Source organism: Ambystoma mexicanum, chromosome 5p (assembly GCF_040938575.1).
Source record: "Ambystoma mexicanum isolate Mex_15411 chromosome 5p, UKY_AmexF1_1, whole genome shotgun sequence".
NCBI lineage: Eukaryota > Metazoa > Chordata > Amphibia > Caudata > Ambystomatidae > Ambystoma > Ambystoma mexicanum.
The window spans coordinates 142,932,943-142,945,783 of NC_090930.1; the positions used below are offsets into that span (position 1 = coordinate 142,932,943).

Here is a 12,841-nt window from a genome sequence, read left to right on the forward strand (position 1 = left end):
TTGCAGTACTGAAAACACTTGCGCACAGCCATTCTCTCAACAATACAGATTTCGGGTCCTATGCAGCTAAGCAACCAAAGCAGAGGGAGTTTTTTTAGGGTGGTAACTGCAAAGGATGCCCGAAGTAAAATAGTGCCATCTTTAGAGGCCCAATCTCCATTACATTAATGGCTCGCTAAACAAATGCTAACCAGGCTCTGTAGCTATTTGGAAAGCAGACTAAACATGCACTCTGAAAGGAAGCTTATACCCACCTGAGAAAGTTCTCACAGGCACCCTGTGCATGTATAGCGCAGGAGCTCTTGGGAGAGAGAGACACACACACACACAACTAGTACAACAAGTGTGTGTGTAACAATTAACTAAAACAGAGATTCTCCTGGAGCATAATCAGCCCACTCCTGTAGACTCCTGAAGAGTGAGATATTTAAATAAGTGTTGGTTAAATAGGGTGGCAACTCAAAAAGTGCACTCACTCAAGACACCCCCCAACCCCCGCCCCATGCAGCACTGGGAAGTCCACACTAAAAATCACAACTCCTGCTTACATTAGAATAAAACGAGTATTGAATTTTATAACCAAAAACCTTTATTCGGAATCAGAATATATGCCAGACAGGAAGAACACAGACATCTAATGCCTTGAAAGCCTTTTTGTGTGTGCGGGCCAATAGAATACATGCACAGCACATGGGACACGAGGTGAGCAGAAAATGACCCCGACATTGTTGAGATGCAAGATATCACTGCACGCCGACTATTATTTTTCTGTTGGACAACTCTTCATTACAAGCTTATGTCAAGACACACCCCTGTGTTTTGTCAATCAGCATTACGATATAAACAATCCACTTCCTTATGTAACTAAAAATGTTATCATGCAACGGAAACCTTTGTAAAAGTTTGTGCCGGGCCCCAAGACTGGATACAGAATAACGGGCATTGTGTAACTGGAGTTTTTGCGAGAAACTAGTTAGCAGCACTAAAAAAAAACGAGGCTGCCATTTTATTCTGTATTCATTGGTAGGGTATGCCTCAGTCTTTGAAAGTGTTTTAATGTGTTCTTGTTTCCCACAGATGACCAAGTCCATTGACAAGCCCATTTTCTAATAATCTATAAAGGAGGCTTAAGACTGCTGGGTGAGAGGTCCTTCAAATCATTTCACAGCAACAACGTGGACTTGATCTGTGGATAGCTGAAACATATCCACTTAGACAAGACAGTCCAAGACTCCAAGACCAATAGTCATACGACAGTAGTAACAACAAAAACAAAACAAATCACTCCACCTTTACATGAAAAACTGTAAACCCTCTGCACCAACATTCTCTTTAAAATGTCATGTGCAGCTGTTATGTACTCCATTATCTTAAAATATAACATTCCTAAATTTTACAAAAACAACTTTTTTTTAAAATAACATACAATTAAACATTTGCTATAAACCTCAAGTAGTTGATAGCGTCTATGCAATCCAGCCGAATCACAGTAGATCAACAAACACAAGTAAATCTAGAACAGGATCAGAAGGATCATTTCGACAAGACCCGAGGAGGTGAAAGTTTAGTTTAAATGTATAATATTAAGCCCATGCACTCACTGACCTGGAGTTCTTATTCACTGCAGTAATCTTTGCCTGACTGATCACTGGAGGCCAAACCAAGAGATGATTCAGAGCATAATCGGAGAGAATGCAACATGCAGGCCAAAAGGTCACAGCAAGTCTGTACCTCTAGGAATAGCTTATGTTGAGAGTACAGAGAAGGTGGGTGGGGGGCTTAATGCTACACTTCTAATAGCACCTCCTGGACCATCAAATCTGACAAGCATTCCTGTTAAATTCACTGATTACAGAGAGCGCCAGTGTAGAACCTGGGATGGGCTCTCTCCACACGCCACTACCTTCCCTAAATAACCACTTTACACATCAGACGAAACAGCAGAATATTAAACCCCCAATATTGTCAAAAAACACCATCACCCAAGTTAAAACATCAACAGCAAGCTATTAATGATGTTTAATGCTTCATGTGTCTTCCCGAGTAAAAGTATCCCTACAATGTCCCCCCCACCAACACTCCGTGAGAAGCAGATGGATATAAGCATTTGGACCCTGCTTTTGGTACCGAGTTTTGTGCAATCAAGAAGTGCCAACGTTGAGAACGCAGAAACCCAAAACGGTGCAGTTTGTAAGTTCAATGTCTACTACTCCACTAAGGAGATCTGCTTGATGATATCAGACGGAGAAATAATTCTTTGTGCAAAGCCAACGTCTACGAACAGCCTATAAAAACTTTGATAAAACCACTTAAAACGTTTTTTCTTTAAATCCACAATTAAAAGATTGAAGTAAAAATCACAATTTCCACTCTGTCAAAAATGATCCCAAAAACGGTCCGTCAGCAGTTCTTCTTCTCATTAGCACTTTGTTTTTTGGAACCTACCAGCTGCACCTACAGTTATACTTTCAGATCGACAGGGTCATAGGCCGACACTTTCATCTTTTCCAGTGGTGCAGCAAAAATCTTTCGTAGAACATCGTAGTCTGGTTTCTCTTCGTATTTCAAAACCATCACATGATCGAGGTAGGTCTTCAGAGCCTCTGGGTATTTTCTCTTGCCGAAGCAATGCTTGAGGAGACCTGCCACATCAGACTTGTAGCTTTCCTTCTGACTCCGAACAGCAGATGCCGTCATGCCTTTGCTCCATGGAAGGATGCCACACATCCACTTCAACATGCAGTACCCCAGCATCTCCAAGTCACTACGCCGAGATGGCCCCATACCTTTGTGGATATCAAGGCTGATAAACTCCACTGTACCCTCATGAGGCTTCCTACTGCCTTCCATTGAAGTGACGTGTGTCCCACCAGGGCAGTATCGATACACAGAGAAGTAATTTGCCAAAAGAACCTTGCTGAGATCTTCAGGATTGACAAAGATGTCCTCAGCCTTGAGATCACCATGGACATATTCATTTTCGTGGATGTACTCGAACACGTCCAGCATTCTGTATGAAATCTGAAAAACTGCCTTCTCGGAAAGTGTGTCTGCACATGTATCCAGCACAGACTGCAAGCTCATACCCAAATCAGGAAATACCAGAAACCTATAGTTACCTTCATGCTGCCCAAACCCAACACAGTTTGGGATTCCAAGGAAGTTCATTCCACGAGTTTTTATCCATTTATCCACTGTGACTTTCTTGGCAGCACGCTGCAAAAAGTTGTGCTCATTGTAGATCCGTCCATTCTTTGCATCCAACTTTAATGACCATCTTTGGTTTCCAGCATGTGATCCAGAGGCTGCTTCAGCTGCATAAAGAAAACCATCAGGGCCACGTGCCAACAGTCTCCCAAGTTTCCATTTCTTGTTGCTGTTGTCTGTAAGTAGTTGATTTTCAGGTAGTTGTTCAATAGAGATGCTCTTTCTACGCTTCTTTTGAGGACTGTCTGTGCTTTTCACAATGCTACGATTGGCAGAACTAGAGAGTTCATGCTTGATGGGAGTCGTTGCCTTTGTGGGTGAGCTCTCTGGAGCTTTTCTTTTGGCACGACCACGCCCTGCAGTCTGGCAGTCTTCGGGCTGTGCACATTCTACAACAATCTTGATAATCTGTGGAGCTCCTGGGGGGCTAGGAACTACTTCTTGTATCTGTATTGAAGATGTTTTATTTTCAGGTAAACGCACTGTGGAGAGGGTCACCTTTGGAGGCGAGCTCCCAGGAGCTTTTCTTTTGCTTCGGCCACGCCCTGTAGTTTGACAGTCCTCCTGCTGTGAACTTTCTGCAACAGGCTTGGTCAGGGGCGGAATTGCTGGACTGGGGATGATAACTTTCTTGGGGCTTTGAGGAGGTGAACATGTGGTTAAGATGGTCGACTTTGGAGGCGAGCTCCCAGGAGCTTTTCTTTTGCTTCGGCCACGCCCTGTAGTTTGACAGTCCTCCTGCTGTGAACTTTCTGCAACAGGCTTGCTGAGAGGTGGGATTGCTGGACTAGGAATTATAACTTTCTTGGGGGGCGAAGGGGTTTGAGGAGGTGAACGTGCTGTTGAGATGGTCGACTCTGGAGTTGAACTCGGAGGAACGTTCCTTTTGCTTCGGCCTCGCACTGGCACTGGTGCCTGGCAATCTTCCAGCGGTGGATCTCCCACAACAGTTTTAGTGATCACCTGCGTTTCTGGACTGGCGAAAACATCCTTAACGGGGGTAGAAGAGGCTTGCTTTTGTGGTGAGCAAGCGGGGGATTTCGACTCTCTTTTGCCTCTTCTTCCCGCGGGTTCTTCTTCTGGTCCTTGCCCAACAAGAGTAGTGCTTCAAACGGCGGTGGTCGACTCTGCAATTGGCACTGTTTCCTCCTTGGGTAATTTAACACCGCACTGAGGGCAAAAGTTGAACAACTGCTCCGCTTTTTGGCCACAATTTGGGCAGAAATTAACCAGCATTCTCACAGTGTTTCAAGAGCAACAAGCAACGTGCGTATCACTTAGGGCTCCGGGCGCTGCTTCCGGGTATTTTGAAGAAGCGAATCGCAGGGGTTCTTGGGAAGCCTCTCCTTCCGTAACTCTGGCGGACATGTTGAAATGTCTGATTGTGCGCGATTGATGCTTACGAAAGGGCAGAGGGGGGACGTAGAGCTACGGGAAATGCAATCAGGTAAATGGATATCTAATGTCTACTCACACGATAGAATATAACCAGTTACCAGGTTCTCTATTTTAAACAACTTAAAAGCAAATATATACCAGCATTAAAATTCAGTTTATTTTCTTAGATGCATTTATACATATTGTTTTTAAATAATATCCGTGTTTTTCTTGTCAGCCAACACTAAATCAAACATAAAGCTGCAACTTACAATTGCCGTACATTTAACATTCACTTGCGTTGTCCTGCGTCTATGTTCATTGCCGCTTCCCAGACCTTCCGCCTGGGTCTCGTCCAGACCGTAAGTGACAGCATGAAAGGTAAAAACGAGTGCGAGCGACGGCCATGTTCGGGTCAGGCAATACGTGCAACCGTTCAAAGTAGAATGCACTCCCCCTCTTTCTCAATAGTGTTTTACCTGACTTGAACATGGCCTCCTTTGAAAACACGCGACGTTCTGTTGTGTTGGAAGCGGTTGGCCGTCCTACAGCTCCTGATTGGTGGAGCAGCCGCCTGTCAGTCAGCGCCGGGGGCGTGGCCGGTGCCTGCTGGTATGGTTCACGCCTCTAGGCAGAGGAAGCGTCGGTCCGGCTGTGCAACTTTACCTCTGCAGCCAGAAAGGGGGGGATGCAGCGAGACCCCACGATCCCGGGGTCGGAGCAGGCCAGGTAAGGGCAGCGCCGGCGCTGGGGTATAACCAGGTGGAAGCGGAATGCTGGGGTGCAGGCAGGGCTGGAGGGGAGGGGTCAGGCTTGATGTTTCGGGCTGCCCAGCGAGGGGTTTTATGGGGTGGGGAATGGGGCAAGAGCGTGGATGGTGCTTGGGAGGGCCTACGCCCCCTTGCTGTAGTAGGGGACTCACCTTTTGCTTCCATACATCTATCCATAGGGACATGGCAACAGAGCAATTGCAAACCGTGCTGCACCGTGTTCCGTGCTCAGGTTCTAGCATCTGTTAAGAGTGTTCGCCCACTGCCCTCTCTAAAGACCACCCAGGCGTGGCTTATTTCTAGCTAACCGTAGGCCTTGAGCTCCTTTCTTTTTAGATAGGTTCAGCAGCTGTCCTGATGTAAACTCCCGAACCAGGCAGCGCCTACAAAACCCCCACCCCCAAATCGGAGCACAAGCGCACTTGGCCGCTTAATAGACTATTATTTTGGTTATAAAATGTGGCAATCTGAAAAGTTCCACAGACTTCCTCAAGATTTCGACCTATTTACCAACTAAAGAATTTCCTGCCTTAACACACCCTTAATGGTTAATGTAATAAGTTGAGTCTAAGAATAGTCCTAAAACTAAAAGGTAGTAATTAAACCCAATTAAAATGATCACAGGTCCCAGTATAAAGCAAAGCAGAATATAGTAAAGACAAACTGCCTTAAAAAATAAAATCAAGTAACACAGCAGTGTTGTTTTGATCAATCTCACATGTCTAATGTATTTTTAAAGTGCACATTTTGCCACTTTATCTTCCCAGCCTTGTGTGCAGCCTGGATTGTTTTAAAGTAGCAAACGGCGATTTGTGAGTATGGGGTCACTATTTTGTTACTTGGGCGGGCTGGACATCATCTTTGCTCCAGTCCTACCTTAGGGTGTCATGATGTTTGGTCGCAGCCCTTGATTCTTGATATGTAAGCAAACCGACAGACCACAACAAAAGACATATAAACATACCAGCTGCCTGCTATGCCACATAACCAACGTATTGTTATGATGGGACTGAACAGTACCACGAAGGGAGTGGATCTATTGCTGTCCCTCTAGAGATTGGTGCAGGGCACCACCTGAGGGTGGTTTCTGATATATGACAGCCCTCAAACTTGTTTAACTAGACTCCTTATCGATTATAGTTAACACGCACCTGTCCGGCTGAGGGATATGCGTATTCTGTTACAGCCTTCCAGGCGTGTCAAGCTTTGATCTGTTACAGTCCTGCTTGGCTGTGTTTTAAGTGTCCGCTCGGTTAAAAGGCCCCTACGCCGACTGCGAGTGTTTTATCCTTTGTAGCCCATCAACTCGATCACATGTTTGATTACGCTCGCCAGACCTGTCGGGCTCAAACCGTAAGGGTACCCTCATATTTCGCACACTGAGGCTGTAGCCGGCCTTTCTTTCAGAGCCTGTCAGACTTGTTAGACTGAGGGATGTGCCAGACCCAAAGGCGATATCATTTACAGTCGCTACTGCAAACCAGGACCGGACCTTTTTGTATCGTCGTGTGATGGCCTGTCTTTCTGAGCTGACCGAGAGCAGCTGGACAATGTTGTTAGTGCAAAGTTACATTCAGGGCAACTCGGGGATACCATGTTTTAAAACCTGACTTTTTTCAAACTAAGTTGGCCTCTGTTAATTCCATCACTTTGTTTCCGCCTTGAAACCATGCGCTGACTGTGCGTTCCACAAATACAAAAATGGTTATGTTTGTCAGTATTTTGCTGAATACTATTTCCCAGTTTTGAGGAAGCTTGTTTTAGTACAAGCTAAAGAAATGGGTTGTGTTGGTTACCAAGTGTCTCTGCGCCAATCTATTTATCCATGTTTGTAATATTTTTCTTCCAAAATGTAGGCACTGTCAGCATCAGGTGGGGGGAAGACCATAAGACCTGCCGGTCTGCAAATGTGTGCAAGAAATGAAAGGGCGACCCCTCACACTTGTGCACTCAATACCTGTGATCCATCATTCAAAACATGATTCTGTTCCTTGTTCGTTTTACTAGAAGTGCTGTATTTAATTAAGTAACTTGCTATGAGAAGGTTGCATCATTATTATCGGATGTGTACTTGTGCAATCATAATCAGCCATTGCATACAATGCAGTAAGAAACCGCCAACAATAACCTGTTGGTGCACATGCCTCTTATTTCGTCAAACAATGGCTTCCTCAAGAAAAGTTACAAAATATCTGGCTCTAGCCAGGTTAATTCCTGACAATTCAGGTGTGATATCTTTTGTTTGCTTAAAATTTCATTATAACATATGGTAAAACATTTTACATTCAATGATTACAAATTTAGATTAACAATCTGTGAGGTTTTTTTTTGGTCTGTAAAGGATGAGACGGTGAAGGAAAATGGCCCAGCATGAGAAAAAAAGAGCATGGTTTCATTTGAGAGTGTGGTTAGAATTAAGTAATTATTATTGTACACTACTATGCTTAGTAGTAAGTTATTTCACGGTGTGATGGGCTGTTGTGCTTCACATGCTTGGTTACACCCCATAGATAGTGAAGAGCGGAAGGTTGTCTCTGGCACAGGTTTCTGTGCCTACAGTAGTGATGGCTGTCAACGCGAGTGTGCAGACGGATGGTGTGGATTAATTAATGGTTGACAAAGAGTGCCTGCGGGAGGTGGTGAAGTTTGGGGGAGGGCGTTTATGGTATGAGCAGTTGTGATTGTGGTAGTTGCTGTGTTAGGTGGCTTTGGTGACTAATTGGTAGCTAAGGTGAGGAGGTGGAAGCAGAACAGTGTTTACCTTACATTGAATGTTTCATCCTGTCAATAAGTGTTCCAGTGCTAGAGCACAGTGCCTCTCGTACCCTGTGTGGGATACGATGGAGTGTATTCCTGTGAAAAGATAAAAAGGCGAGTTTGAATGATCACATTGTAGTAGTGCAAATCATTGTGGGGCTCAGTGCCCAAAAGTGACCATAATTACCTATATACACTAACAGAATTCATTCATGGCATCTCCTGGGGAGTCCTCTGTGTAGCTGTAAACCAGGTACTGCTGTTTGTTGAACAGGTGGGTAACAGTATGCCTCCTGGATTAAGGTGGGTCTGTGTTTCAGATTTCTATGGGAGACAAATGTCAGGGGTTAATTTCCCTGCCAATAGACCTGCGTGGCTCTATCCAATACATGGTCAATGGACCAGGATTGGGATTATAGAGTGAGCATTGAACGAAAAGTGAGGGGGGGTAAAGTCTTACCTCCCAAAAGAGCTGTGAATACAGCGTGTATCTTCTCCTAGAAGACAGTTGGTGTTCTGCTCAGTCATTCTCCTGCTGCCATCTTGGAGAAGTCTATTTATGCTGAGTATGATCTGTGAAGTCATAGTTGCATTAGGATCCGGGTGTAGGCTTCCAATGTTATTGCATGTGTAATTTTTCAAAGGATGGCATTAGGATCCGCGAGTGGAACTTTGTTTTTTCTTTAAGGACATTTTACGGCAATTGTGTGTGTGTGTGTGTGGGGGGGTGGAGACCCCCCGCCCCCCAAGCCCTTCTTCCCAATCCCCCTACCTTTTATTATTACCCCCCCACCTACATTTGTAGTAACATGCAACCAATTTCCCTTGATTAAATCTACTGCGGCCAAACCTCCCATTACCTGGCATTGGTGAAACTTCAGTGTTTGCACTCCTCTCTCCCAGGCAGTGGGCCTCAGTGTGCGGTATTTAAATGGGCGAAATGTATTGTTGCAGGCATTCCCTCCTGCAACCTCCAGGTGGTGAGCATCTGTGTTGTGTAATCTGGGAATGGTTTATGGGTTCTGGTTCATGTCTCGCTAGGCTGTGAGTCGCAGAGTGACATGGGCTTGGTTAGTAGTGGCTGACCATCCTACCACAGGCAGTAGGAAGATCTTTAAAAGCGATGAGTTGATTGTGTCAGGCCCAGGTAACTCCTGGCAGCTGTAGTGTGTAACCTCTGCACGAGTGTGGTGAAATGACAACTGGCCTGCAGGTCTATAGGAATGAGTAGCGGATACAACTCTTATTCTGACCAACCCTACTGCTAAACTAGCAGTGATTCCAATCATAAAGGTGAAACGGGCCCCATCCCGACAGGTCACACCTCTTTTTAAGGGGGAGGCTCTTCGGGAAGAATAAGGGGGATGGGAGGCTCTTCAGGAAGAATTCGGCACAGGAGCAAAAAAAAAACAATATAGTACAGTTGTCCCAAAATAAGGGAATGTCCCACAAGCTTCTATAAAAATAGGATGATTTTAATTAAACTAAAAATGCAAACACTAATCGTACACTATAACCCACCCCTGTAAGGGAAGACACAGAATAATGTATAGACTTGTAATGAAAGGGGCAATCTGGTTCTGTAGACAGCGATGCATAGGCAATCATTTCAGCAGCAATGTCAAAAAGTCGAAAGCTCGGTGGTGATAGCCACTGGGGCCCATTAAGGCAGGCCAGGGGGACAGAACCACTTCAGATCTATTGAATGCTTGTTCTTGCAGCTAATACCACTGAGCAGGCTTCTATGTGCTTTGGCTGGGTTGAGGCATTTCAAGGTGGCTGTTCCTAATGGATTGTGGGCACTGGCGGTTGAGTCGGCTTGAGACGGTCCATCAGTGCAGTCCTGTAGCGGTGATCATTTGAACCCAGGTGAAGAACTGGCAGGCAGTGGCTGAGTTGCCTCCAAGAGGTCTAATGATGCAGTGTGGCTTTTCAGTGGGGATTGACTCAAATGGCCGCTGTGCAATCGTAGATGGTTTGAGACCGCAACGAAAGCAGCAAGTATCAACGGCTGCTCTTGGGTGCTTGCAGCTCTGGTAGACCCAGCTTGAAAAGTAGAAAATGGGGTCCAGAGCTGTTTCTTTTGCGGTTTAAAAGCTTTATTGCAACATTACGAAATACAAGCCTCATGAGCTATCAATATATCCTCTAGACAAATAATTAACAGCACATAGAAGAAAAAAACATGTTTGTAGAAGAAAGAAACTAAAAAGAAAGGGAGAACAAGAGGTTAGAAGAAAGAAAATCCAGAAACCAGGAAAGGACAGAAAGCAGTAGTCTAACCAATAAAACCATCAGTGCAGAATCAATGAAATATTGAATCAAATAGTCACAAATATGCATTCACACAGCAATAGCAATTTTAACTAGAGAGACATCCCATTGTGACAAAAGTTCAACCGTAGACCTCCACGAATCTATTCCAAATGCCCCAGAATTTCTCAACATCATCCGCGTTCTTGTAAATTGCCTTCTCATAAGTTGGAACAGTCATCCACCCATTCATCAATGTTAAAGGAGCAGCTTGACTTCCATCATCTCAATATCATCCTTTTAGCAACCATACTGGCTCGAAGTATCCAAGTCACCTGCCCAAAAGAGATGTCATCAACTTTTGAAACATCTCCAAGAATCAGCAAGGTGGCAGAGAGGGGAATCGTACCGCTCGGAACCAGTCCCAACCTCTCACAGATGCACTTTGTTGTTGGGGGTGGGGAGGACCCCATACAGAGGCAAGGCACTTGACAGTCACAAGGTTTTTAGAGGGCATTTTCAGGTTTCTTCACCTCCTGGTGTCTGGGTACTAGAAGTCTCAGCTTGCACTACGATTTGTCCAGTCAGCAGGTCACTCCCATTGTTCCTCTGGGATGATGGAGGGAAAGGGCCTCTCCTTTTCTTGGAAGTCTTTGTCTTCAACACTATGAAATAGTGCTTTGGAGCAGAATGTACCCCCCAAAAAGTTTCACGTGTAATCCTTCAGTAGATGCAAAGATGATTCAGCGGTTGTGTGGGTCTCACCCCCATAAGTAGGCAATCAGCTGATTGGTTCCTTCTAGCCTTCTTAAGGGGATAAATACTGGCTTCTGCTTGAGAATCTCCTGTCTGGTGAATTCAGACCCAGAGTGCTTTTCCTGCAGTAAATGGGGAGAGGGCACAGGAAGTGTGGGAGCCCTGGTAGAAACCAAGATGGTGGGACCCTTCTGTGTACAGGTGCTTGTCGCCTTCCCGCCTACGCCTACATAAGTCTTTTAATGACCACCCTAGTGGGACTTCCTTTGTCCTGGCAGAGCTTGTAGTTTAAATCACTGCCCCCCTCCCACCCCCACCCCCCACATCCCGTGTGCAGTTCTGGTGTTCCTGGAATTTGACAAGCCTTTCCCAGGGAAGGGAAAGGCTTTTGCTGTGGCAGAGCCCAAATGGTCTGTTTGGGTGAAACTCCTTCATAGCTGGTGAATACACAGGTGTCCCTGACGGGAAGGTCGCTAGAAAGCAAGGTGACGATAACATTACACTAAACGGGCTTTGTCAGTACATTGTATATTTCCCCAGAGACCGCCATGTTATAACCAGATGTATGTTCTATTTAGATTTTTAATTTTCCTCCCCGTTCTGGGACGACACATTTATAGGATTTAATTTGGGATCAGGACAACCCACACTTAAAGGCACGCCATGGCTGCTGGAGCTCTCTGCCCCATCAGTCTTGGCAGGAATGCACAGGTCATTTTGTTCTGTCATGTTGCCAAACTACCAGGCAGTAGCTGCACTATGTTTTTCGACATGGATCATGATGAAAGTGGTGTCTGAAGCCAGACCTCCTCCAGAGACCGCTCTACCCGCATTATTGTATCAATACACATAAAAGATGCTCATGCTGGTGCACTATTCTGTCACAATGGGCTGTTGATGGTTGTAGGCCTTCCCGAATGTGCTGGGGCATTTCATCCCCCACTGAGCAGCGAGTAGGATGTCTGTGAAAGGGCTCCGTTGATGGTGGCAGGCAGTCCCGCCTAGCCGGGAGCTGTGGAGTGTAATCTGCAGGGGCTTGGTTGCAGAATTGACAGGCCATGGTAGGCACTGAGCGCTTGGTTACAGGGCCTCGTTCCTTCCCAGGCAGTGGACTTCGGGCTCCAGCATGTGTTGCGTGAGCGGGGCCTTCCATCCCAAGCGGTGGGCCTCGGGGGACCCAGTGTTTCCCCGGGCCAGCTCCAGGCTTGGTTTGTTATTGTTTTCGTGGTTAATCCGCCTCAGGAGCAGCTGTTGGGAGGAGGGAGTGGGCAGTCTCTCTCTCTCCCTCCCTCTCTCTCTGTCCTGGTGCCACCCCCTCTTCTGTAATCTTTTCCAGAGGCCGCATTTATTTTTACTCTTGTTTTATTTCTGTTGAGGAGTCTAGCCAGAGGCGCCGTTTTTTTCTGTGGGGAAGCGGGAATAGCGACCAGGCGGATGTTGTCTCAATTATTGAGTTTTTCATACCCATACATTTTAACATTTTAACGCTGTTATTGTAGCCACCTTAATTCACAACCTTTTCTCCTTTGTCTTGTTTTACTGGAAGTCACAGACCAGCCTCCCACAAAATTGTTTCTTACAAATACCGCACCCATTAGGGTTTCCAGTCATAAAATGATACAACCAAGGTCCCATTTCTTAAACAGCGAAATAAAAGGTCTACTCGTGGTGTTTTGTGTCCTCTTTCAAGTTTTACTTTTTTTTAAAAGGTGAATTAAAAG

General features: G+C 45.5%; 2 protein-coding genes across 3 annotated transcripts in view; one reads left to right on the top strand and one right to left on the bottom strand.

Annotated features, from left to right (window-relative positions):
- Positions 1-566: 566 nt before the first annotated feature.
- LOC138480798 (serine/threonine-protein kinase VRK3-like) lies at positions 567-4,504 on the bottom strand. The gene is given in 1 exon segment (XM_069612540.1): positions 567-4,504. A coding segment is annotated over 1 exon segment (1,983 nt). The 5' UTR covers positions 4,444-4,504; the 3' UTR covers positions 567-2,460.
- Positions 4,505-5,156: 652 nt separating this feature from the next.
- Positions 5,157-12,841, top strand: part of AMER1 (APC membrane recruitment protein 1) — a 75,775-nt gene continuing 68,090 nt past the window's right edge. Inside the window, exon 1 of one of the 2 annotated variants that reach the window (XM_069612541.1) lies at positions 5,157-5,313. The gene's annotated coding sequence lies outside the window, so the exon portion shown is untranslated. The remainder of the gene's footprint in view (positions 5,314-12,841) is intronic. The other variant, XM_069612542.1, reaches the window with a different exon arrangement.